Source organism: Anopheles cruzii, chromosome 2 (genome assembly GCF_943734635.1).
Source record: "Anopheles cruzii chromosome 2, idAnoCruzAS_RS32_06, whole genome shotgun sequence".
NCBI classification, from domain to species: domain Eukaryota; kingdom Metazoa; phylum Arthropoda; class Insecta; order Diptera; family Culicidae; genus Anopheles; species Anopheles cruzii.
Window position 1 is genome coordinate 47,072,902 of NC_069144.1, and position 23,451 is coordinate 47,096,352.

A 23,451-nucleotide genomic window follows, 5' to 3' on the forward strand; every position below is an offset into this window, starting at 1 on the left:
CAGCGCCAGGGTTTTTAGCGCAGGTTTTTCACCCGTCCCCCTAGCAGGTTCGGTGGCTGGACCCGGAGAGCCTTGGGCCGAAAAAGATGGTTTCTCTTCACTTTGTTTCTTCCGTTTTCTTCTTCTCGGGCCGCTTCTCGGGATCCGGTTCCCTCGCTGCCAGGCGTTCCTTTCGGGGGCCGCACCAATCCTGCCACCGAGCGGCCAAGTTTTAGAGGTCGGCGAGAGGTGACGTCGGTCGGTTGTCACGGCGATCCGAGATGAAGTGGATGCCTTCTTGCCGTGGATTATCCCAGGTTTTTGCGCAGCGTTCGAACTTTGTGTTCTTCACGGCGAAACTCGCGGAAATATTGTCCGACATCGGCGGACAGTTCCTGAGCCCTTTGAAGGGGCTCTCTAATGGTGGAGGTTTATTAAAAATTAGGTAACTAACCGGGGAGGGTGGTAACAGTGATTAGCTGCCGATTTTACAAGCTAATATTGCGTACACGGACCCCTGTTTAGGCCCCACCCAACACTTAGAAGTCTTTGGTATGTTGTCCGTTTCCGAATGCACTATCTCTACGGCTTCCCCCCTTCAAGACCAACCAGCGTTTAAAATACTACTGTGGCCAGAAAATATCGAGAATTCGCTTATAACTCGAAAAATCTAAGTCATTTCCATTACAATAATCCCTACTCTATGCAGTACATCTATGCCTACTAGGATGTTCATTAAGTTTTGACGTTCGATACCATAGGGCGCTGTCACGATTTCGGGTGTTGTATCTGTTTTTCGAGGTTTTTTTACATGGATCGTCTTGTAGGCTACTACGACCACGTTTTAACTCAGAAACCCCCATTTTAACCACCTAATTAAGAGTTCTTATACACTTTCATCATTCGTGCAAAATTTAACTTTGCTTTTAAACCTTTCAAAAGTAAAAAAATCAATCACTGTACGATACTTGAATTTTTCCATTGTAAAAAATACTGTGACACGTCGATGCTAAATGGCTTGTAAAAAAGAAGTAAGTGACCGATTGAAACTTCACCTACGTTCATTTGAAGAGTGTACCAATATAACAAAAAACAGGCTTGTCGAAGGAAATCGAACGTCAAAACTTAATGAACAACCTAGTACATTTCCTCCAATTTTCCAATCGGTCCGAAAATCGGTTGTCTCAACTATTGATTGTATACGGTGTCCACGGAGCATCCTCTTGAGCTTAGCGAATAGCCAAAAGTCACATAGTAACCCTTGCTGATGGTTTGGCGAGTTGAAAATAATTCATAATGCACCACGGTAATCGAAGACAACTGGTTCCCGTTATTTTTTACCCAACGTAGTAAATCGCAGCGCCGCGCCTTGCCGAAGAGAGTGCAAGAGTCGTGACACAGCGAAGGCGGCAAAAAAAAGGCCAAAAATTCGCGAGCGAAGTTGCCGGTTCGCCGATCTAAATCGTCGTTTCCACACGTTTGCCCCCCCGCGCACATTCGATGGTTGCTAAGGAAACGCACACACTTGGGCCCGAAAACATATGCTCTTAGACGGAGCATATCAAAACATTAGTGTTTGCGGAGAGCGAGAGTTCGGCAGAGAGAGAGAGAGAGCGATCATCCCTTCGGATTGCGGCGTAGTTTTTCAGTCGGAGCGGAATATTGTTGATGTGTTGACGTCTACGTTGGCTGCTGTTTGTCGCAACAACCCGGCAACCCGGCAAAGGATGGTGTTTATCGCGCTCCTGTCCAGCGGTGTGGTCATTGATTCCGTGCCAGGCAAGTGTTGTTTGCACACATGATGAACCCGCTTTAAATGCTCACAATCCGTGGTCTAACTTTCCCGTTGCAGACCCGCTGGACGATGAAGCGGTGGTCCGTGCGAATCGCAAATTTTCGGTCGAACATTTCAAAGTGAGTGTCTCGTATGACATCATCTTCACACACACACACGGCCGGCCGACCGACCGGCTGGCCACAATTCGACGGTAATCTTTTCACTGCTGGTGTGGTGCGTATCCCCCTTGCTTCCGATAGGCCTGCTTCGATGCGCAGGAAAACACCCTCGTGTCACCGTACCACATCCGGTTGGTCCTGTCCGCGCTCTATCCCTTCGCTGGTGCCGCGGTGCAGGAGGATTTCCGGGTGGCGTTCGGACTGCCGGAGGACCCGCAGGCAGTCGCCGATCAGCAGCGCCGCCTGGCGGAAGAACTCAACATCCCCGGTCACCCTTTCCGGGCCGTACCGTTTCTGGTGGCCGAGCAAACACTTCCACTCGCGGTGCAGTTCGGGAACCAGATCCGCAACGGAACCGCCTTCGAGGCGGTCGACCTCACAGATGACGTTCCGTCAGCGGCCGCCGTCAACGCATACTACCAGCGAGCGAGAATCGAACTGGATGATCTTATCACCGAGGGGGACGTCTTCTCGTTGGAACCACACTTCAAATTTATGGCCTTCAGCGGAGTGTCCCTAATGGGCCCGTTACCGGGCGTTAGCTTCCTGGCGCGCGACACCAAACCCGGCCCGTTTCGGTTCGTGAACGTTCCCACCCGGCAGGTGCCGATAATGTCCACCAAGGCAGCGGTTCGGTACGGCCACCATCACGAGCTGCGGTGTGCCGTTGTCGAACTGCCGCTCGGTGCTGACAGTGGACTGGCACTGCAGCTGCTCCTTCCGGACGGGGGCAGCGAGTTGGAAACGCTAGTGACCGGCCTGAACGTGGACCGGCTCAAAGAAATCGAAGACGGGCTGCGGAGCTTGGTGGCGGAAGTGAGGCTGCCCAGATTCATGGTCCGCGAGAAAACGAACGTCAAAACGATCCTCGCCAAACTCGGCTACGGCGGAGTGTTTGAGATCAACGATTTAAACGTGTTCCTAGTCGGTGGCCGTGCACGGTTAGACGGGTTCTTCCAGCACTGCTACCTCGCCGTCGAGGAGCGGGGAGCGACGGAAACGACGGTGGCGGCCACGGAGGCGCTGCACGATCCACCGGAAGTGGTGTTTAACGCGAACCGGCCATTTTTGTTTCTGCTGCGCCGGGTGCAGGACGGAAACGTGCTAATGGTGGGACACTTTTCGAAATACATTGATCCCGACGAACAGTTTTGAGGATGTAGAGAATATTGAACGAAGAAACGTAAAACGTGATGGCTTTCAATAAATGTCGCCTGTTGAACGTTTATAAAACGTTCGCTTTGTTACGAAAATAGAGCCCTTTTTTCCTTAAAAAATTTTATGGATTAAATGCGGGAGCTTTGTGGCAGGATTACCATGGTGATAATGAACAGAGTAACCATAGAAAGCCGGATTTGCCGAACGAAATTCGGCGAATCCGGGCTCACCGAATCCCAGGATCAAACGTGGGTCGTGAGAAGAGCAACATCTTTTATGAGACATAATTTAGTTACGAGCAGGACTAGGTTCCGGAAGTCGGTACTTACATGACGGCATCCTTTGGAAAGCAGTACAAACTGCAAGTGGGACTGCGACTGTTCGAACACCCCTGAACCGAGCAGTACGATGGTGGCATGGTGCTCGACGGGAACTGCTGGTCACTTCGTGTTCCGTAGATAGATTTTCCACGCTTTCCACGCTTGGCCTCTTGGGCCAGCTGCTGGCAATAAGTAAAAACCCGCCACGGAACCGACACACACACACACACTCGACTCGGATGTGGCTGCAGCGAAATCTTCTTGCGCCGTCGGCTGATCCACTCTACTGGAGGCCGAAGATTGCGAAAGTTTTCGGCTGGGAACCGAAAACTCGGTACGGAAATATCTTTCGCGTCAGCGGGAACGGGAAGCACACACGCACACTGCTGGTCGCTGCTGGTAGAATGGTCGCCTTCGTTCGCAAAGGCTACTGATCTTTCTCGCCATATTGCTGCCGTTGAGTTCCGTCACTAGGTAACCGTGGCCTGCTACGGAGCACTAGACTTTTGTAGATCCACTCAAGCAGGTCTTTTTGTCGCTATTCTGGGCGCGTGGTTAACCCACGAGCCAAACTGAGTTTAATGGCGTCTACGGAGTACGGAAATAAGGGATCGCGTGGGTCAAATCTCGATCCACTTCCATCCAACCCCGGAGTCGACAGGTTCCCGTGTGGCGGGGGGCCTAATGGAGCGGAACCCTTCCCGTCTCCGGGAGAGAGCGTGGGATGCTGCGCGAAACGTTAGTCACCCGACCGGAGATGGCCACAGGTTGTCGCACTTCTCCGCCCCGTCACCCAGCGGGACACACGCACACTACCGACGCAGGAAGTGCACCCTCGGGTTTTCCACTGTTTTCTTTGCGCTCGTGTTGCTTTCGCTTGCTGCGCTTTTCATTGACGTCGGTTTCGGTCGGTGTCCGGGGAGCCGAGAATTTCCACATACACACACACATACACGCATATGCACAGTTTTCACTCCCGATTTCCCGAGCGTACGCTGGATTTATTTTCACGCTCCACTCGGCGGCTGCCACTCGCGGGGTGTTCTAGAATTTCCTGTCCCCAGCCGTTTCCGAAGACCCCTTTGTGGGCGACGGCGACGGCGAAGGCGTGTAAGGCGAGTTCCGGTACCGGAGGAGATGTTTTAAAAATATTTTACCGGCCACCCGTGTTGTGAAGTGTTGCTCAATCAACAGCCGTTGAGTCCCGTCTCTTTTGAATTAAATTTTCCAATATTTTCACTTTCATCACTATCCGAGGCCTGGGGCCCACTGAAGTCCGCTAAAGTGCACTGTTTTGCTTTGTTTTTGGCCGTCCGTTTTTATTTGCAAACGAATCCATACCGTACGGTACGGTCACCTTAAGATGCGATGTGAGTGATGAGTTTTCCGTCCCGCGGCGCGTTTTATTTTCCCCCGTCCCGTCCCGTCGCGTCCGCCGCACTTTTTGGCCTTGGGTGTGGAGGATGGACGTATGGCACGGCGAAAGGGAAAACGCGAAGCACCACAAATATGTGTCAGCCGAGTGCCGTTCTCACGACGGCCGACCGAATGGGGACGAGGAAAATTCGAACCCGTCCACCGTGCGGCGCAACCACCTGTCCCCAGCAACCAGCGCGCGAACGATGAGCTCACTCATGGCACTCGAGAGGGAATTGGGAATTTGGCTCTTTTTGGGGGCTCTCGTTTCGTTCAAGAGTTTTCCGTATGTGTTGTCCAAAAAATTTCCACCGAAACGGGCAAGGCACGGGGTCCGTTCCACGGGCACCAACCTGACTAACTGACTACGTTGGCCGCCGACAAAGTCGGCACCAGTTGGCTGGTGAGACTTTTCCCCGAACCGCCTGCACCAGTGCGCAAAGAGATAGGAATTTTCTCACCGCAAGGAAAATCGCACACACTCTCGCTCTCTTTCGCTCGCTCGAGTGTGGTTTTCCTTTTTCCGTTCGGGGCATTTTCCACACAATCGACGAACGGTGACTTCGTCGATTTGTTTTCCGTTGACAACCGTTGCGGTGGAAGGGTTTTGTATGAGTGAAAAGAGGGTGCATTTAGCACATGCACTTTGGAAACAATGGGAACTTATATCAAACTGGCAAACGTTAAAAAGCGATAAACAGGTCTTCAGAACCGCTGTAGTTAATGTAAAATCAGACACGTAAAAACCACCAAATTATACCCGCTCATAAACACCGCACATATATTTATTGCCTCTTCAGGATTTGAGTGTACCTTTCACAATATATAAAAAAACAACAGAATCTTCATGTCATACATTGGGTGGAAAAGGGTTTGGGTTCGAAATAAGTAAATTAATCGATCATTTTACGAATCATGTAGTTCAAAATACCGCCATTGCGGTAGTACTCCAAGTCGACCTCCGTATCGAAGCGTACGATCACCTCAAACTTTAACCCGCCGTCAGTGCTCACAGTGATGCGATCGTGCGGCCGACATCCATCCGGAATGGCCAGCGTAAACAGTTCGCGCCCGGTAAGTCCCAAACTTTCCGCATTCTGACCGTCGAGGTACTGCAGTGGGACGATGCCCATTCCGACCAGATTCGAGCGGTGGATGCGCTCGTACGATTCCGCAATGACCGCCCGGATTCCGAGCAGGTACGGTCCCTTCGCGGCCCAGTCACGGCTCGAACCGCTGCCGTAGTCTTTTCCGACGAGTGCAATTAGCGGCGTCCCTTCGGCCGCGTATCGTTCTGCACAATCAAACACGTCCATCTCCTCGCCGCTCGGGATGTGCAGGGTACGCGGCCCGGCTCCCGAAACCAACCGGTTCACCAAGCGTATGTTGGCAAACGTTCCGCGTGCCATAATTGCGTCGTTTCCGCGTCGTGAGCCGTACGAGTTGAAGTCCCGGGGGGTCAGACCGCGATCGGAAAGGTAGCGAGCGGCGGGACTGTTGCGAGCGATCGAGCCTGCCGGCGAAATGTGATCGGTCGTAACGGAGTCGCCCAGATTGAGGAGCGCACGGGCTCCCTCGATCGCTCCGCGTACCGGTAGTTCACGGGACATGCCCTCGAAGAACGGCGGGTGCTTGATGTAGGTTGAGGCTGTGTCCCACGGGTACAGCTGGCCGGTCGGTGCCTGCAGACTCTGCCAGGCACCCGAACCTAGTTCCACCTTGGCGTACACATCACGGAACATTGCCGGAATGACGTGCTCCCGCTCGACAGCTTGAATCTCTTGGCGCGTTGGCCAAATGTCGCGCAAAAACACATCCGATCCATCGGGCCGTTTGCCCAGTGGTTCCTTCTCGAAATCGATATCAACCGTACCGGCCAGGGCGTACGCAATCACCAGCAGCGGGCTCGCCAGATAGTTGGCCCTCGTGTTCGGATGGATGCGTCCTTCAAAGTTCCGGTTGCCCGACAGCACCCCGCAGCATACCAGCCCATTCTTCTCGATCGTGTTGGCAACGTTATCATCGAGTGGTCCCGAGTTGCCGATACATGTCATACACCCGTAGCCGACGACGTTGAAGCCGAGCTCCTCCAGCGCAGGGATGACACCGGATTCTTTCAGATAATACGTCACGACGCCGCTTCCCGGGGACAGTGATGTTTTGATGAACGGTGCCACTTTCAAACCGGCGGCCACGGCCCGTTGCGCCAGTAAGCCTGCGCCGAGCATTACCGATGGGTTGCTGGTATTGGTGCACGATGTGATTGCCGCGATCACGACCGATCCGTGACGCAGTTCATACGTCTTGCCGTCGGTCCAACTGAAGCTTCCCGACGCACCGAGCTCTGCCGATGGAATGGCAAAGCCTTTGAAACCGACCTTTGCCGATAGGCACTGGCGGAAGTCTTGCTGCATTTCGCTCACCGCAACACGATCGTGCGGACGTTTCGGACCGGAAACGGACGTTACCACCGTGGTCAAATCGAGCTCCACCAGCTCCGTAAAAGCGGGATCCTGACTGGCGTCGCTGAAGTCGCGCAACTGGTTCGTGGCCCGCAGGTACGCTTCGATCGTTTGAATCCGCTCCTCAGAACGGTTCGTTTGGCGCAGATACTCGAGGGCGTTCTTGTCGACGGGGAAGTATCCGACCGTGGCACCGTACTCGGGGCACATGTTACTAATCGTGGCCCGATCAGCGATCGACAGCTCGGTCACACCCGGACCAAAGAACTCCACAAACTTGCCGACGACACCGATCTGGCGGAGATGTTTCGTGATCGTTAGCACCAGATCGGTTGACGTGACGAGTGGGTTCAGCTTTCCGACCAACTTGTAACCGATCACTTCCGGCAGCAGCATCGCGATCGACTGACCCAACATGACCGCTTCGGCTTCAATTCCGCCAACGCCCCAGCCAACGACACCGAGGCCGTTGATCATCGTCGTGTGCGAGTCCGTTCCGACGACACTGTCCGGGTAGAGTAGGCGAACCGCCGATCCGGCCGGCTCCTGGAACACGACGCGCGCCAGATACTCCAGGTTCACTTGATGCACGATCCCGGAACCGGGCGGAATGATGAGCATATTGTCGAACGCCCGGGCGCCCCACTTCAGAAACGTAAACCGCTCCTTATTACGCTCGAACTCTAGATCCTGGTTCTTGGTCAGCGCGTCTTCGGTGCGCGCAAAGTCCACCTGCACCGAGTGATCGATCACCAGATCGGAAGGGCAGATGGGATTGATACGATCGGGGTTTCCACCCAACCGGAGGACCGCGTCACGCATCGCTGCGAAGTCGACCACCGCCGGGACACCGGTAAAGTCCTGCAGGATGACGCGGGCCGGCTTGAACGGAATCTCAAGCTCCGTATCGGTCCGTGCACCCTTCGTTTGCTTCCAGCTCAGGATTCCCCGGACATCCTTCTCGTGGATCTGGAAGTTGTCACAGTTCCGGACCGCCGACTCCAGCAGCACCCGGACACTGTACGGGAGCTCACCTGTGGAAAACGCGAAGCGGGTGAGAGAAAGTCGGGCTGTGTAAAGCCGGGGAAAGTGCTTACGATACTCAGGGAACGAGGCGATATCGTAGTAATGGAATGTCTCTCCATTGACGTTGATCTCCTTGAGCAGGTTTTGGAATGGATTCTTGTTTGCTGCAAATGAAGAAATATGTGGTTAAAGGCACGGCCACACTGTGCTACAGTCAAACCTCCAGGCAAAGGTCAGCCAGTTGGAGGTTATTACGCAACGTTCTAGAGATTCTGTTTGACTTTCGAAAGCCACGTATTCTTGAGTCGTTCCGCATCGCTGCAACATTCTCTATCTCGCGCCTAATGTGGTTTCACTTAACATCATTCGACGGTTTCTTTGGCGCCCGTCTTATCGGAAGAGTCCCGTGAGCCTCCCCAGGAAGGGAGGAGCTTATCAACGGCATTAGAAGAGACAATGCCGTTCACGAGTGGTCTTCTTGGTTGGAGCAATCTTCCACTTACCAGCCATCTAATAGATCCTAATGCTGCTAATGCACACGAGGCAAAGTGAAAGGTTTCTTCGGGTTTCTTCGTTGAACGTTGCGTAGCGTAGCGTCCCGCAAGCACAATTGGTCCGCGGTGGCTATCGTTAAATCACCAAATCACCTGTCGATAAGCAGAGCGAGATTCTGCGTGAGGACAACTGCGATAATCTGCTACGTGCCTGGTGTGGCCAAGTCCAAGATAGTCCTCGTAATTACGTTGTTTTCTTCCAAGACAAACACAAAACGAACCTACGCTTCCGAAGTGAGAAAATGACTATCGGCGAAGATTTCGAGGAACGATTAATACAGTTATGAGAATCTGCCGTTAGTTGTGTGAGTGAGCTTTGTCCGTGAGATGAAACGTCAAATTTCAAACCGAGTGTTTTTCGTCGGTTATTTGTCCAATGTGATATTGCATACTTTTAGGGGATTCCTTACCGTGGAATTTAAAATGATGAATTGAGCATTGCTGGCCGATATCCACAATGCCAGTCTAACAATTCCATTGTCAGAAGCATCCGCGATTATTCTGTAACAATCAACCAACACCCTTTCCATTTGTTTCCAATTCACACACGCACACACACTCCCTGTGCCGGCCGATACCGATTGCGCCACAAAACATCCACATTGTTTACTGTGTTTATCTCGTCTCCGCTCGAGACGCACACTGGAACACGGTGCTGGAAAAAATAAACCTCAATCGTCATCGTCATGCCACAGCAGCCGGCACTGCCTATTATTTGTTGCTATTTGTTGACCGCGTGTGTGCGCGTGTGGTGGTCTCCAGACAGTCAGAGTCAATTAAATATATCCGACCGTGTTCGATGCGAGTGATGACGGGCAGAACACGGTAGAAAAAAACACAGACACTGAGCAACCGATTGCTTCCCAAACACCCGCGTAATGGTGCGCGAATGATGCGTCGAAGTGGCCGTGTGTTATTAAACAGTCGCGCTAGTTCGTTCCAGGCATTCTTGCTTTACCGGAGTCATCCGGAGAATCTCAGGGCTTTGTGACCGATGATCGCCGGTTTTAGTCGCACACCGCCATGGAACGTGGACAGACCTTCTTTCCGAGTGCTGGCCCACCGGAGGGTGATTTCGTGGCACAGTTGGACGAAATTGCGCGGACCGAGTTGCGTGAGGATGAGCAAGTGCGAAATCAATCACTGGCCCGGATGCGCGAGTGGATCGCCAAGAACGGTCGTATTCGGCGGTGCCGTACCGACGACCGGTTTCTGTTGAGGTTTCTGCGCGTGAAAAAGTTCTCTATTCCGGGTGCGTGTGAGATGCTGGAGAAGTATCTGATGATTCGCCAAACGTATCCACGGTGGTTCGCGCGGCTTGATCCGGATGATGGCGATCTGCGTGCGGTGCTGGATGCATGTTGTTTGTTGCCGATTGGCCGCGATCCGGCCACGGGCCGAATCGTGGTGTTCGGCGTCGTAAGGAATTTTAACGCACAGCGCTTCAACTCCGACATGATGATCCGATTGAACATGTTGGTGGCCGAGGCGCTGCTGGACGAGGAACCGAACCAGATCGCCGGATTTACGCACATCTTCGACAACGGTGGCATGACGATGGCGCACGTCACCTGCTGGACGCTGGAAAACCTGGCCGGTTATCTACGTAGCGTCATCAATGCGGTGCCGGTGCGCCTGAAGGAAAACCATTTCGTGAGCGTTCCCACGTTCGCGGCTCAGATCAGCAAGTACTGCCTATCGTTCGCCAGTGATAAGCTGCGCTCCCGCATCCATGTAACTATTCAATTATCATCCCACCCCGCTTTGGCGATGTGTCCCCGTGTCATCATCCGCTAATGACACACCCGTGTCCGTGCTGTGTTTTTAACTAATCAATTGCCGCTTTGCAGTGTCACACCACGGTGGAGCAGCTCAGGGCGGCCATCCCGGGCGAGCTGCTACCGCGCGAGTACGGTGGCAAAGGCCAAACGTTGGGCGAACTTAACGCACGATTTCGGGACTATCTGATGTCGAAACGGAAGACTTTGCTCGCGTTGGACGACATGGAGATCGATATGCGAGATCCGCGGGAGGTTGCGACCCACGAGGAGGCAGCAAGTGGCGAGCTGGTGGCCGACGGAGCAATCGGCAGTTTTCGGCAACTGTCGATCGACTAACGGACCAGAGGGACAGAAGGAGGTTCCTAAAGACCAAGTTGTTGTTGGAAAAACCCTTCTTCAATCCCGATGGATCGTTAAAACAGTACGACTCTATTGTTTCGTGACTGGTGCCTTCGCGAGATGAGGTTATTGTTTTTGTTTTACACTCTTCTCTTTTTATAAATCTGTTAAAGTATTTGAAATAAACATGAAACTAATCAAAAATGAAATAAATGAATCGCAGAAGAGAATGAGTGCGTTGTTTCGTGGCCACGCCACTTTTTGACGCAACTCCGCAACATGATTCGGATGTTTTCGATAGCAGATGAAAAAATAGGTCTAGATTTTTGCAGCAACAAAAAATTGCCACCACAATTCCTACCCAATACAGTAAACAGTAACATGAAACGATGCAAAACCGGCACCCGTGAGTTGCTAAATAGCTCTACTATTCTACTATTGAACCTCGGTCACTTTTGGTTTCCCAAACAAACCCAAGAGCTTTAATTGTAAGCTTTCTACATGGCCCAAAGCTCGCCAACACAATTGTGAGCCAAACTTTAACCCCACGCGATCAATCGATCGTGCACGGGCTTACACTTTGAAATAAAACCCCGCCTGGATGCTGGGGATCCTGTTCGGGGGGCGGTTGAAATGTGGCCACAAGTGCTCAGTTGGCAATCGCACGTGAAATCGGTAATCACCTGGAATGGCCGGGAATTTCGATAGCCCTACTTTAATCATTCTTCTGAGGGGAAAAACCAGTTCCGCGGGTTTGGCTTTTGCCGTTTGCCCAGCGAAACGAAAGTTGCGAAACTCGGCGGCAGTGTTGGCCGAGGTTAAGGTCGTGCAATTGCGCGGCAGTCATAAACTCCCGGTGAAACAAAGAAGTGTCCACCGTCATTAGTTTGCCGATGGATCGGTGGCCTATCGACACATCCCCATTCCATCTCGAAGGGGGTGGGATGCATCGGATAATGGCAAAGATTCAATTTAAGCCGTTGGGCAAGCAGAGGTAACCCCGAAAACCCCACAAACCACAACGGGCGGGCATCAGTTCAACACCAGAACGGGTTACGCCATCTGGCCTGCCCGGTACACCCGAAAAAGTACTCTCACAAAACTCGGCTGCAATAGTGAAAGTTCGGCCGCATGTTGCCAAAAAGTGCGCCTTTTGCCCTGCGCCTACACCGGGCGCGCACACTCGGGCACTCGGAATAATTGCACCCCGACGGGCGGAGTGTCTGGGACCGGGACGGACGGGGAATGCTTTCGCGCTCTCGGTGATCGTCCGCCGTCGAGATGCGTGGAGATCATGATCCGGGCCCGATGGCGCGCGGCCACGATAATATACTAATACGCAGATCTTGCACTTTACGATTACTCAATTTTTGACAGTCATGAAAAGGGGGCCTTTTCGAGGGGGCGAGCATTATTATTAGAGAGCGGCTGGGCGGAGTGGCACGGCGTGAAGGCGCGAAGCATTGTTGCATAAAGCAGCCCACCATACGGCCGGCATAAAGAAAGACAGAAAGAAAGACAGGTAAGTAAGAGCGGTACCGTGGAGAGCATAATGCACGGGGGTAAGATGCCGCGACTATCCTGGGCCATCTCGCGGTCCAACACAAAACACCACCAGCCTTATGAAATGTATGTACGATTTCGATGGCCCGGCAGGGCTATTTATCGAAAGTCCACGTATTACTCCACGCCGGAGACGAAGATCTTACGCCGCTTCATCTCGCGTCTTTCGTGAGCACAAATAAACAACCGCAAGCAGCCTTGCCTTGTGTAATGCGGCGAAGTAAATGCCTAAATCGGATCGTCCACGATCATCGCAGTCGGTGGCCCATGCGTTCTTGAAGCAGCGCTTCCGACTTATCAAGTAACTCCTGTTCGGAGTTAGACTACCTACCGGGAACGTCCCAACGCTAGTCACAGGTTAACACGTGAGCTGAATACTACCCCCACGGTAGTAGCGGGGTGCCCTTCGAATTACTCGAAATCGTGGACCATACGACCATCATCGCCAGCTGACGCGACACGAGTGCCGAATCTTCAATTATTAAACCGTCGATCGCGCTCGGCGCAGCCGCAGTCCACGTTGATCGGTCGTCCCGTGCGGTTGTGTGCTTCAGCAGTCCTTCAGTTCCCGTTGTGTGATCTCTGTGTGTGTCGTGTGTTACTCAGTGGGCCAGTGATGCCTAGTGACGAGCTGGCAGTGGAGCTGGCCGCGCCCAGCCTGGACAAATGTCCCGCGCGGTACGACAATGAAATCGATGAGCTGGACGCGCACTGCCAGCAGCTGGCGCGGGACTTTTTGCGTGAAAATCCCACAATCCGGGAGCAAAGTCTGGTGCAATTACGTGACTGGATCGCGAAGCACCCGCACATCAAGCGGTGCCGGACCGATGCTCGCTTTCTGCTGCGCTTCCTGCGCACCAAAAAGTACTCATTTATTAACGCCTCGAAGATGCTGGAGCGTTATTTGGCGTGCCGCGTCGTCCATCCGCACTGGTTTAAGGGCCTGGACATAAAGGATCGCGAGATGTGCGATCTGGTCGAAGCGGGCTTCCTGTACCCGCTGCTGGAGAAGGACGCCCGAGGGCGGACAATGATTTTCGGTGATGCGGGCACACTCAATCCGAAGCAGTACACCATCGGACATGGCTGTAGGATGCATATGCTCGTCGGCGAAACACTCTACGATGATGCCTCGGTTCAGTGCGCTGGATTCGTGCTGGTTTACGATCTGACCGGCATCTCGATGGGGTTGCTGGGTTTGGTGACGTTGAACGATATCCGCGATCTGGCCACGTACCTCAATAACGCGGTACCGATGCGCATCCAGGAGCTGCACTTCGTCAACACACCCAGCCTGGCGCTGAAGATCGCCAACTACACGCTGGCCGTGATTAATGAAAAGTTGCGCAATCGCATCTCGGTAAGGCGTGCCTCGAGAGCTCGGCCTGGGGGTCTGTGTTGGCCTGTCTAACAATTTCGCTTTCTTTCGCCTTTCGTCCGTTTTTCGTTTATGTCAGTGTCACCGAAATTGGGAAGATCTGCATAAGAAAATCGACAAACGGCTGATCCCGCAGGAGTACGGAGGGGTGATCCCGAAGGCGACGCACATTGAGGCGTTCAAGCAACGGTGTCAGGTGTACCGCAAACCGATGCTGGCGCTGGACGAGATGGATTACGAGGTTACACGCGATTCGGACTACTGGCAGAGGTCGAGCCTCGGCGAAATCGAATCGGGAGCGATCGGTAGCTTCCGAAAGCTGCAGCTGGACTGATTTGCAGAGTGAGCAGGATTTCTTCTTCCCCAGGTGGTAATGCAGTATCGGTGTACTCTAGACTGTGATTATAATTGTTTTAAAAGCCGCTTCGCGCCTCATGTACTACGATACCATATTCCTAGACGATAAGTAAAGACTCCGGCCTCTGGCCAAGGGGGAGCCTGTGTGCTTTTTGCTGGTTGCTTCGAAGGTGAACACTTTTTGCATCATATCAGCGTCGGAGCTGGGGTTGTTGTTGACACTGCTCGTAACGGCGATAATTAACACCCTTGAAAACAATGGACAAAACAGGAATCAGTTAAAGCGAGACCGCGAGAGTGAGATAGGGAGAGAGAGTGAAGCAGTAGAGTTGTATCAAAATCATAACCATCACGCCGCGTTGGCACACTCCCCAAAAACAAACAGACGCTCTGAAGGAGATGTCGCTGTCGAAGCAGGCAACATCCGATAATGGGACCACAAGGATGAGCGTGCGCAAAGGTGTGAAGGTCCACGTTGAGCCGGGGATTTTCTTTACTAACGCAACGTATAGTTATTTCGAGGAATACTGGGTTTGTTGAATTACTAGTGATGGCTTGTTTAGAGTGGTTTATTAAGCCTTGTGGATGGTGTATTTTAAAAAAATAAAATGGATACATAATAAACGCCTTGTGACCATCCTTATTTCATCTCATAGGATGCGATCCTCAGCATTTTCGTGGTCGATGTAGCTTCGGCGGAACAGAACAGAATAACTTAATACTGAATTGATACCAGGATGATCTCGTTTTCTTTCTCTTGTTGTGTAGTGAGTCTAGCACCATCAACTGATGCCACGCGGTGCGTATAAAACGTATTTTCCCAAATTTGAATAAAGCATCGTCAGGCTACGATTAATATTGCGCGCCTAAAGGTATACTATCCGTTGAGCATCAAATATTTCAAGCGAAGCTAAAAACTTTCAACAGTTTAAAATGATCGTTACAGCAGCCGGAACGCAGCATGATTCACAACCAAGAGTTTCATTACTTTCCGAATTATCGCTGCATAGTATATTTCTAAATGTAGTACACACGTCTTGTAACTGTACCAGATAATAATCCGAACCGCGAAATGTGGTGTATAAGTTTATCTTTCGCGTACCACAAACAAAAGCGATCCGACCTTGAACTGCGCATGGTTACTACTGCGGGCCCTTCACAGTCCCATCCGGTAACGAGACACCAGCTGCCCCCGGGGTACTTTTGATCGATTCCCGGGAAAGCCATAAATTATGAGCAGCATCCGATTGTCGATGCTATGGCCGATCACCCCCCAGCCAGCCAGCGGTTTACCCGAAAATTATTTATAATCCCTTCCCATCGCCTCCATCGTGAGCTACTAGCTCAGTAAGTTAGTTCATCGATCACGCGTGTGGGTGTGTGTCAATGGCCACTTGGCTTGGCGGTTCCGCTACGCTTGTATCCTTGCATTCCCATCGAAATGTCAAAAGCACGACCATCCGGCCGGTGACACGTCGAACGGAACTGCGCTTTGGTGGAATGGCTAATCAAAACAATCGTTTTTCCAATTTTCATAACAATATCCTTTCCATTAGATTTTCATATCTTGCACTAAGCACTAAATCGGAATGTTCCACATGCGTGCCGTGAACGCACCGGATATTTCTACACGCTCCACGTGAAAGACGAACCGAAAAACTGGGCAAGATTACGTCGTTTTACCACCACCACCCGCGGAAAGTGCGGAGCCGGCGTTCGGTGATCGATACGTTCGTCCAGCGCGCTCGTGGGGAATCGGGGTAGAAAAATTTGCAACCCTCCGAAGCCGGCGCTCAGTCTCGTCTGGCGGTTGCTACGGTGCGGACACGGTGTTTTGCTTCTTCTCGTAGCCACAACCGATCCGGTTCCCCGACGTTGTTGGTGCCACAGAAACGGTTTGGCGGCGATCTGTTGATCTTTCGGCCCATAACGGGCCGGGCGTGTGCGTGACCACCGGATTGGATTGTGGACGGTGACCAGTAAAGGGGTGGAAAGTGAGATACGTGACCTCGTGCCACTTGTGCAGATCCGTCGAACGTGAAAACCCAAACAAAACGTCTCCATTTCTGTGGGAGAAGACCCGGCGATCCGGCACCAGGCCAATGTGAGTTGTAGGTTTACAAGTGTCCCCCCGGGTGTCGTAACTAGCGTGGAGGGCTCGAACCTGATCCGTTGTGTTCCAAATCCCGGCCCGGACACGCAACCACACGCTAACGAACTGTCCCGGCTCTGGGCTTTAATTGGGCGCGCAAAATCGAAAATGATTAACCGAAGAGAGTGGACTGGAACGGGCTAAAACCAAGCAACCAAGGGGGGGTCACACACGAGCATTAGATTACTGACCCAGGCTCCCATCAGAGGTCACCATTGCCAGGTCTGCAAGATGGTTGGCCAACCACCTCGGGTCTGTTTGGTTTCGGTTCTTCACCCAGCAGCAGCAGTAGCCGTGTTCGATTCGAGCCACCGGACCGTGGACCGATGCACCAGGTCGATGGTGCAATCTGGTGCCGGGCGTAGCTCTTCGGCGGACGTCGATCGGTTTTTAGTTTGGTTTTATTGTGTTAATAGCGTTACTAAAGGCCACGCGTGCTTCGCAAGCGCGGGACCTTTCACTCGACAGGGGTCGGTTGGTCGGTTGATCCTGGCCGCGCAACTATTCGCTACCACACACACACTGGAGCGTGATTGGTTGCGTAACTCGGCCGTTTGCTCTCAAACAACGTACGTCGCCCCGTTGGTCGGTTGGAGTCTCAAGAAACTCCAAGCAGCGCGCGTAAGTGGCGTCCCATGTCCGTCAACGTCTTGGCGACATTCTGGCTGAAGGTGGAAGAGGGTGTGTCCCTCGTGCCGTCCACGTCATATACGACCGAGTCCAGAAGCTTCGCGTTTGAGCGTTCCTCCCAAATGGCCATCAAGTGGCCGACGAAAGAGTCTGACCACAAAACAACTCATTTGCACCCAAGATTTCGCGCTGCATACTGAACAGGTGTGCGGCGGCTGTGAAATATTTGTAGACCTCTGCTGTTTGTGGAAATATTTGTGAACCTCTACTGACCCGCGTCCCGTCCCGTCCCGCGGCGTATTTTATTTTTAACGATCTACTGGCCACCGCAGACGGGAGATTCTGCTCGGGAACCACCCGTGTCCGTGCGGATTTCCCAAACGCGCGCGATCCACAGTTGGCGGAAGTGCCGAAATTCTCCAAAAGTGTCCCGACCTCCGTAGTTCGAACTGAAGAAGTGGTTGAAAGTGAGAGGCTGCGCAGTAGTATGTCATAACAGCTGGCGTGGGTTTTGCGTGTCCACCACGCGGCAAACAATCTCTCTGGCAATCTCTGGGCCGGGCCACCGGGGGCTCGACTGGCGAACATTGGCTGTTTGAGTAAATATATGTAGGGCTGGCAATGCCATTAAAAATTTATGGTTTATTCGATCCCGAACGGATCTCCGGACGGATGTACTAGCGCTCGCCGCGCCGAAGTAAACAGCACGCAGTGAGCTCAAGTTCAATCCCAATTGCGCCGCTTACCGAAGTACGGTACGCTTGCTTCGATCAATTTTTGGGATGATTTTGGGAATTGAAAGCCCAAACCATAGCTGGCGAAAAAATGGGTCACCTTCGTCGTGATGATCGTTCGCCCGATTGTTCTTTAATGTTTGCCGATTCATTTGGCGTGAGGATCACCTCCGACGAAAAGGCCTTCTCATTGGCGTTTAATTTCTAACTGAAAAAACGCGTGTTGCGTGTCTCACAGCGGAACGGAAATTGGACGAAGCGTCACTAATGTCCGCTTTGGCGCGAGAACATTCGCAGCATCAACAAGAAGAAACGCACGAAGAAACGTGTACGGTCGGTGTCGGTGATGAAAAGCGGACGTCAGCAATCGAAGATCGGAACCGTATCGAATCGTTACCGAACTCTTAATTTGAAATTGCGGTTTTTTTTGTAATGGGATCTTCATTTTGAAGATAAATCACTGCGATGGCTGCGACACGAGTCCGCCAGGAGTTACACGACTCCATTTTGTTGTTGTTGTCATTGACTGAAACAACGATCACTCTGCACGCCTGTGGATTGGCAACTTGCACGCGCAATCGCACGTGTGACTGACGGGGTCGGTCGGCGAAATTCGCCACCGTCCGACCCCCCGATTGAAGATATGTTGTAATGTGTGGTGGTTACGATCACTAAACACAATGGTTTCGCCGACATTGGCGATTACGCGGGTTCGGTTTTGGGGGCAATAAACACACACCGATGTCCTAAGTAGGTTTATTGTAACTCTTGGTAATGTGTGCGTGCGGTGTGCGTGTGTGGTTTGTTAACTACGCACCAGTGGGAATACTAATTGAGGCCTATTGTTCCTTTTTTACGATACCCAAATTATTGGCAGCTTTTCGAACTTCTTCCACACGGTCAACTGTGGGCCACACCGCCCACTACTACGCTGCAGAAGGTCAACATTAGGGCCAACTGCCTTCCGATCAATCTGGACCCGTAGCATAAGTTTGAACAGAACTCCGGAGGGTTCCGATTCCGGAGCGATAAAAATAGATTATTTACGGAGCGCAATAGATGGTACGAATGCCGCCGCGTTACAACCGCGACCGGAACTTACTGCGAGCCGTGGGTGGGTGTACGGGGAAATTTACGAAGCAGCAGATCTTACTCTATACACCCTCGCGCAGGCGGACGTAGGAATTTATCTGGTTACCATCAATTAGTAATTCTAGAGCCGTATTCTTTATTCGGAGGATTCTTTGTCGATGTCGGTGACTAAGCATTTCGAACCCACTTTGCATTTGCACAGGAGCGTCTGTGTTCCCTTTTTAAGTGCCCAACTCCCTGCCACTACAGTGATGGGAACCCGGGGGGACGCTTATGCTCCCCAATCTTATCCCGATAGGGGTTCCGAATGCCAGTTTTGGGGACGAGTCGATTCGTGCCCAGGTTCGGTGATGAACTGATTTATGCTGCAAACTTCTGACCAGCACCCCACCACTCATTATAAGGTATCCGGCCGTTTAAGGGCGTTTTCCTGAATGGAATACGCAATTGTTATGTAGATATTTGCTGACGGAATGTACACAGGCCGGTGTGGTGCGGCGCCACGTGTGTGCTCACCTATTTAACCTTGTCAAACAATACTATTTTCTACTCGCGCGAGCTTCTCAAACAAGCCAGTCCAAAGGTGCCATAATTTGTGTGTAAAAACTTTATCAAAACATTCCCGCCGAAAACGAGGTCCACAATCAGAGCGTTAAGCCATCCGTAACCGACAAACGGTGCCTTCCGGTCGTCCGCTCTTCCGCTCTAATGTGCGGTTTCGGTGACGGGTGACGTCCCTCTACAATGGCTCATTATCGGAAGAAAAAAAGCTACTTAGCCTATCAATGGTGGAGGTTGCGTCTTCGGGGGTTTCTAAGGTCAGCCGCGCCAAAACCGCACGAAAGGCGCCGCTTCGTTCAGGTGCCAATTTGTTGTACTCGAGGTCAAGTTCACGATTCACGGGGCGATCGGTCGGTCTGCCACAGTGTCGCTTCAAAAGTCCTTCCCGGTTATTTCAAAACTGCGTAGCTGCTCGACCAGATGTGTGATACCTCTTCAGTTTGACCATCGCAAGTTGTGCTCAAGTTGTTTGGCTGGGTCGTGACCCTTCGAGTGAAGACCAAACTTCAAAGGGTTGTTCGTTGTTCAACATTTTATTCGGAGTATTTTCACGCACAGCTCCGGCGTGGGCCCCACCGGTGGCCGGTGGGATTTCTTGCCGCACTGTTCGAGCATAGTTGGTGACTCATGCCTAACTTACGGGATATAAAAATAAACATCGATTCTCCATTAACGCCCCTCAATGCCTCAGTGGAGTAAATACCTCTTTGATATTTATCAATCGAACGTTGAGGTTATTGTTGGCGTTACGAAACCAGGCTTGGCCGTCGGATGGTCGCTCGGTCTGTTGGTCAAGCCATTTGCCGCATTTACACGATACGAATGTTGCATTTCCGTGCGAAGGTACTTTACGATAGTTTTGGAAAATTAAAAGCTCCTTCAATGTGATGTTTGCTCTTCGTTCAATGCCTACTGCTTTCGCGAGGAATGAAACACGAGGAATTTCTGATGGACGAGCTTCTTCTAGAGATCATCAGCCATTTTTTCATCTAAAATTTTATTCAGCTTCCAAACGATCCGCAAGATGGACCCCGAAACGATGGTGCACGAGAACTGCACGAACCCGGCCACCCACCAACAGTACAGCTGGACGTTGGGGGACAAGCTGAAAAAGACGGCCAAATCGGAGCTCCGGGAGGACGCGTCCCTGCGCACCCAGAGCCTGGAGCAGATGCGCGAGTGGATCGCCAAGAGCACGCACATCAAAAAGTGCCGCACCGATGCGCTGTTCCTGTTGCGCTTCCTGCGCACCAAGAAGTACTCCATCCCGCAGGCGTGCGCCATGCTGGAGAAATATCTGATGATTCGCCAAACGAACCCGGCCTGGTTCCAGCGGCTTGACATCGAAGATCCGGAGCTGGAGGCCATCATCGACGGTGGCTACATCGTGCCGCTGCCGGAACGGGACGACCACGGACGGCAGGTGATCCTGTCGGTGGCCGGGAATCTGGACTTAACGCGCGTCTCGTCGGCCCTGCTGGCCCGCGTTCACATCCTGGTCCAGGAGGTGCTGGCCGACGACGAGCAGTCGCAGATCTGTGGCTACACGCACTGCTTCGACGAGCGCGATCTGTCGATGAAGCTGATGGGCCTGTGGTCCCTGGTGGACATAAAGAAGGCGGCCGACTGCATACAGAACGGTGTGCCGAGCCGAATCAACAGCTTCAACATGATCGGTCTTCCGTCGACAGCGGCCACGCTGCTCGAGTTCTGCGTTTCGCTCCTTAGCGACAAGCTACGCAAACGATTCAACGTAAGTAGTGGTGCTCGGGCTCGGGCTATTAAATCTAACATTTTGTGGAACCGCGCCAACAACCGAAAAGGGGGCTCGCCGCAGTACCGCGCGCAAGGTGAAGAGTGTGCTAAAATGGCTCGCCACGCGCTTAAGTACCGTCTTGGGTTTCCTTCCCATTATCTTACCCATCAATAACCCCCGTCCCACCAAGGCCAATGTCAACCACCTGAGGCTGTGCGTGGCTGCAACGTGCGCCGCCCGCGGACCGACTTGGCCTCACACCCTTGGGGCAAAAAACCTTCACCAGGCCCCAGCCAGTGAGAGTGAGAGCCCGTTTCGAAGGCGGAGGATGGCCGGTGGTCATCTCCTGGCTATGGGAGGGAGGCCGAATTAGCATTTTTCAAACCGGATGATCGGACACGAGCGGGGCCACTTAGGCCGTTTCTTTTTCGACTCGATTTCGCAACGGACTCATTTTTTATTCGCAGCTCTTCCGAACGATCGATGACTTCGCGACCAAGACGAATCGGAAGATACTGCCGAAGGAGTACGGCGGGGTGGTTCCGATGGCGGACATGATCGCCCAGTTTAAGGAGCGTTGCCGGGCGAAGCGAGCCCAGCTGCTGGCGATGGACGAGCTGTACATCGAGCTGTCGAAGGCACCGGGCCACTGTGCGGACTCGTGCCGCCGGGATCTGGAAGCCGGCATGATCGGTAGCTTCCGTAAGCTGGAGGTGGACTAGTGGACGATCGCTGTACGCTGTCAACCGTGTATTATATTACCAGAGTACTACCTATTGTTACCCACACCACAAGGCGCACCGGCATCGCTAAACATCCCGCATCACAATGGCACGAGAATATTTAACGCAAACTTGAAGAGTGGATTGAAGACACGATCAGCACCCAATGGCCTCTATCTATTCACCGGTTTTTGTTATGCTTGCGACGATATGTTATGCCCAACCTTAGGGCTTCGAGGCCTCGCTTCGGCAGGGACAGAGCATGCTCGGTGCTTCATTCGGTTGATCGGACCTATCGGACATATCCCCAAATCTAAGTGTTTCGCCTCAGCTACCCACTTTACTTAACTGTGATGAATCCTGAATCCTCTGAGCGATCGCTCCGTCGTGCTGTTCCGTCCACGTTCGGCTAGCTGCGCTGTTTCCGTATCGAGATATCGACACAACACAAAATAGGCAACATTTCCGCAACAACTTGGGGACAACCTAATTCGGTAATGGGAGTATCTACTAGAGCTACTAGGGGGTACTATGAAGTGATAAAAGCATATACCGCAGAGAGCGAGAGAGAGAAAGGAGGAGAGTATTATGACACCGGCCCGGGCTGGAACCTAGGCAGGTCGTTGCGCAACACTCTCCGTGCGATCCTAATTGCTATCGAGCAAAGTGGAGCCACCGGAGAGTTGTTGGAGCAGTAGGAAGATGTGTGTACATTTAATCATAATTGGAATAAGCCGCGAATAAAACGAAGAGAAAAACCAGAGCGACCTGGTTATGCTTCATGGCACACACGCGCTGGCCGAAGGAAGACCTGAAAGAAACTGCATTGGCGAACCCCGGGGTAAGTGTTGTAAATTTCACTTTTCTCTCCAAAGATTTAGTACCCTCTCACTGGCTGGCTGCATCAGTCTGGCAATCGTTCGCCACGGCCATAAATGTCCCATCGAAGAAGTAGAAAAGCCGGCACCGCAGCCGCAATGCGCAACAGTGCACAGCATTATGCAACGGCTATCCGCAGAGCGCCTTTTTCCAGCTCCATTCACATCCATCGGCCAAACGGTTGACGGTTGAGGTTCTTTCAATGCACTTCCTGATGTTACGTCTCCGGGGGCCCTTTTTTGTGGTGCCATCACGTGTCAAACCCTCGCGCGGTGTCCCACTCTTCCTCGAAAGCACTCTCTACTCTGATACGCCGCCCCCGTGGAAGGTCAACCCACCGTCGATCCGCACAACCGTAGGCCAACGAGGTGACCTTCGAACCGGGGACGACCGACAGGATGATCAAAAGCGGCTCTAATGGCGGCTTCGAAACCGATAGGGACCGAACCCTGTCGACCCTGATCTAAAGTGCGTCGCGAAAGTGACCACTTTCGGGGTTGAACCCGGGCCGACATCTGTTCACCGTTCCGTCATGATCTATGACACCGCGCGCGGTGAAAAGCCGTCCAACAGGTTTTTATTTGCTGCCCGCTCCATGGCCACCGCTGGTCGTTGCGCCATATCTGGGTTACTCAC

The 23,451-nt window shown here is 52.5% G+C and overlaps 5 protein-coding genes across 5 annotated transcripts; 4 read left to right on the forward strand and 1 right to left on the reverse strand.

Annotated features, from left to right (window-relative positions):
- The first annotated feature begins 1,706 nt into the window (after positions 1-1,706).
- Positions 1,707-3,090, forward strand: LOC128267651 (leukocyte elastase inhibitor-like). Its single transcript, XM_053004537.1, has 3 exons — positions 1,707-1,758; positions 1,832-1,893; positions 2,017-3,090. The coding sequence occupies exons 1-3, from the start codon at positions 1,707-1,709 to the stop codon at positions 3,088-3,090; spliced, it is 1,188 nt and encodes a 395-aa protein (XP_052860497.1).
- Positions 3,091-5,589: 2,499 nt separating this feature from the next.
- LOC128269046 (cytoplasmic aconitate hydratase-like) lies at positions 5,590-9,043 on the reverse strand. Its single transcript, XM_053006389.1, has 3 exons — positions 8,821-9,043; positions 8,389-8,481; positions 5,590-8,325 (listed from the first exon to the last, which is right to left on the reverse strand). Exons 1-3 carry the CDS (start codon positions 8,825-8,827, stop codon positions 5,723-5,725), a joined length of 2,703 nt encoding a protein of 900 aa, XP_052862349.1. The 5' UTR covers positions 8,828-9,043; the 3' UTR covers positions 5,590-5,722.
- An 851-nt stretch (positions 9,044-9,894) lies between these two features.
- Positions 9,895-11,042, forward strand: LOC128267798 (retinaldehyde-binding protein 1-like). The gene is made up of 2 exons (XM_053004721.1): positions 9,895-10,605; positions 10,722-11,042. Exons 1-2 carry the CDS (start codon positions 9,895-9,897, stop codon positions 10,986-10,988), a joined length of 978 nt encoding a protein of 325 aa, XP_052860681.1. The 3' UTR covers positions 10,989-11,042.
- Positions 11,043-13,170: 2,128 nt separating this feature from the next.
- LOC128267547 (clavesin-2-like) lies at positions 13,171-14,828 on the forward strand. The gene is made up of 2 exons (XM_053004405.1): positions 13,171-13,914; positions 14,012-14,828. Exons 1-2 carry the CDS (start codon positions 13,171-13,173, stop codon positions 14,264-14,266), a joined length of 999 nt encoding a protein of 332 aa, XP_052860365.1. The 3' UTR covers positions 14,267-14,828.
- Positions 14,829-16,109: 1,281 nt separating this feature from the next.
- Positions 16,110-22,689, forward strand: LOC128277933 (alpha-tocopherol transfer protein-like). The gene is made up of 3 exons (XM_053016541.1): positions 16,110-16,393; positions 20,464-21,211; positions 21,682-22,689. The coding sequence occupies exons 2-3, from the start codon at positions 20,483-20,485 to the stop codon at positions 21,934-21,936; spliced, it is 984 nt and encodes a 327-aa protein (XP_052872501.1). The 5' UTR covers positions 16,110-16,393; positions 20,464-20,482; the 3' UTR covers positions 21,937-22,689.
- Positions 22,690-23,451: the final 762 nt, after the last annotated feature.

Bases quoted from the DNA above. Each gene is read 5' to 3' on its own strand.
- LOC128267651 (XM_053004537.1), top strand. From the start codon at position 1,707: ATGGTGTTTATCGCGCTCCTGTCCAGCGGTGTGGTCATTGATTCCGTG. The intron at 1,759-1,831 runs GCAAGTGTTGTT...TTCCCGTTGCAG, and splicing joins GGTCATTGATTCCGTGCCAG to ACCCGCTGGACGATGAAGCG. The intron at 1,894-2,016 runs GTGAGTGTCTCG...TGCTTCCGATAG, and splicing joins TTTCGGTCGAACATTTCAAA to GCCTGCTTCGATGCGCAGGA.
- LOC128269046 (XM_053006389.1), bottom strand. The intron at 8,326-8,388 runs GTAAGCACTTTC...CGTTTTCCACAG, and splicing joins CGCCTCGTTCCCTGAGTATC to GTGAGCTCCCGTACAGTGTC.
- LOC128267798 (XM_053004721.1), top strand. From the start codon at position 9,895: ATGGAACGTGGACAGACCTTCTTTCCGAGTGCTGGCCCACCGGAGGGT. The intron at 10,606-10,721 runs GTAACTATTCAA...GCCGCTTTGCAG, and splicing joins AGCTGCGCTCCCGCATCCAT to TGTCACACCACGGTGGAGCA.
- LOC128267547 (XM_053004405.1), top strand. From the start codon at position 13,171: ATGCCTAGTGACGAGCTGGCAGTGGAGCTGGCCGCGCCCAGCCTGGAC. The intron at 13,915-14,011 runs GTAAGGCGTGCC...CGTTTATGTCAG, and splicing joins AGTTGCGCAATCGCATCTCG to TGTCACCGAAATTGGGAAGA.
- LOC128277933 (XM_053016541.1), top strand. From the start codon at position 20,483: ATGGACCCCGAAACGATGGTGCACGAGAACTGCACGAACCCGGCCACC. The intron at 21,212-21,681 runs GTAAGTAGTGGT...TTTTATTCGCAG, and splicing joins AGCTACGCAAACGATTCAAC to CTCTTCCGAACGATCGATGA.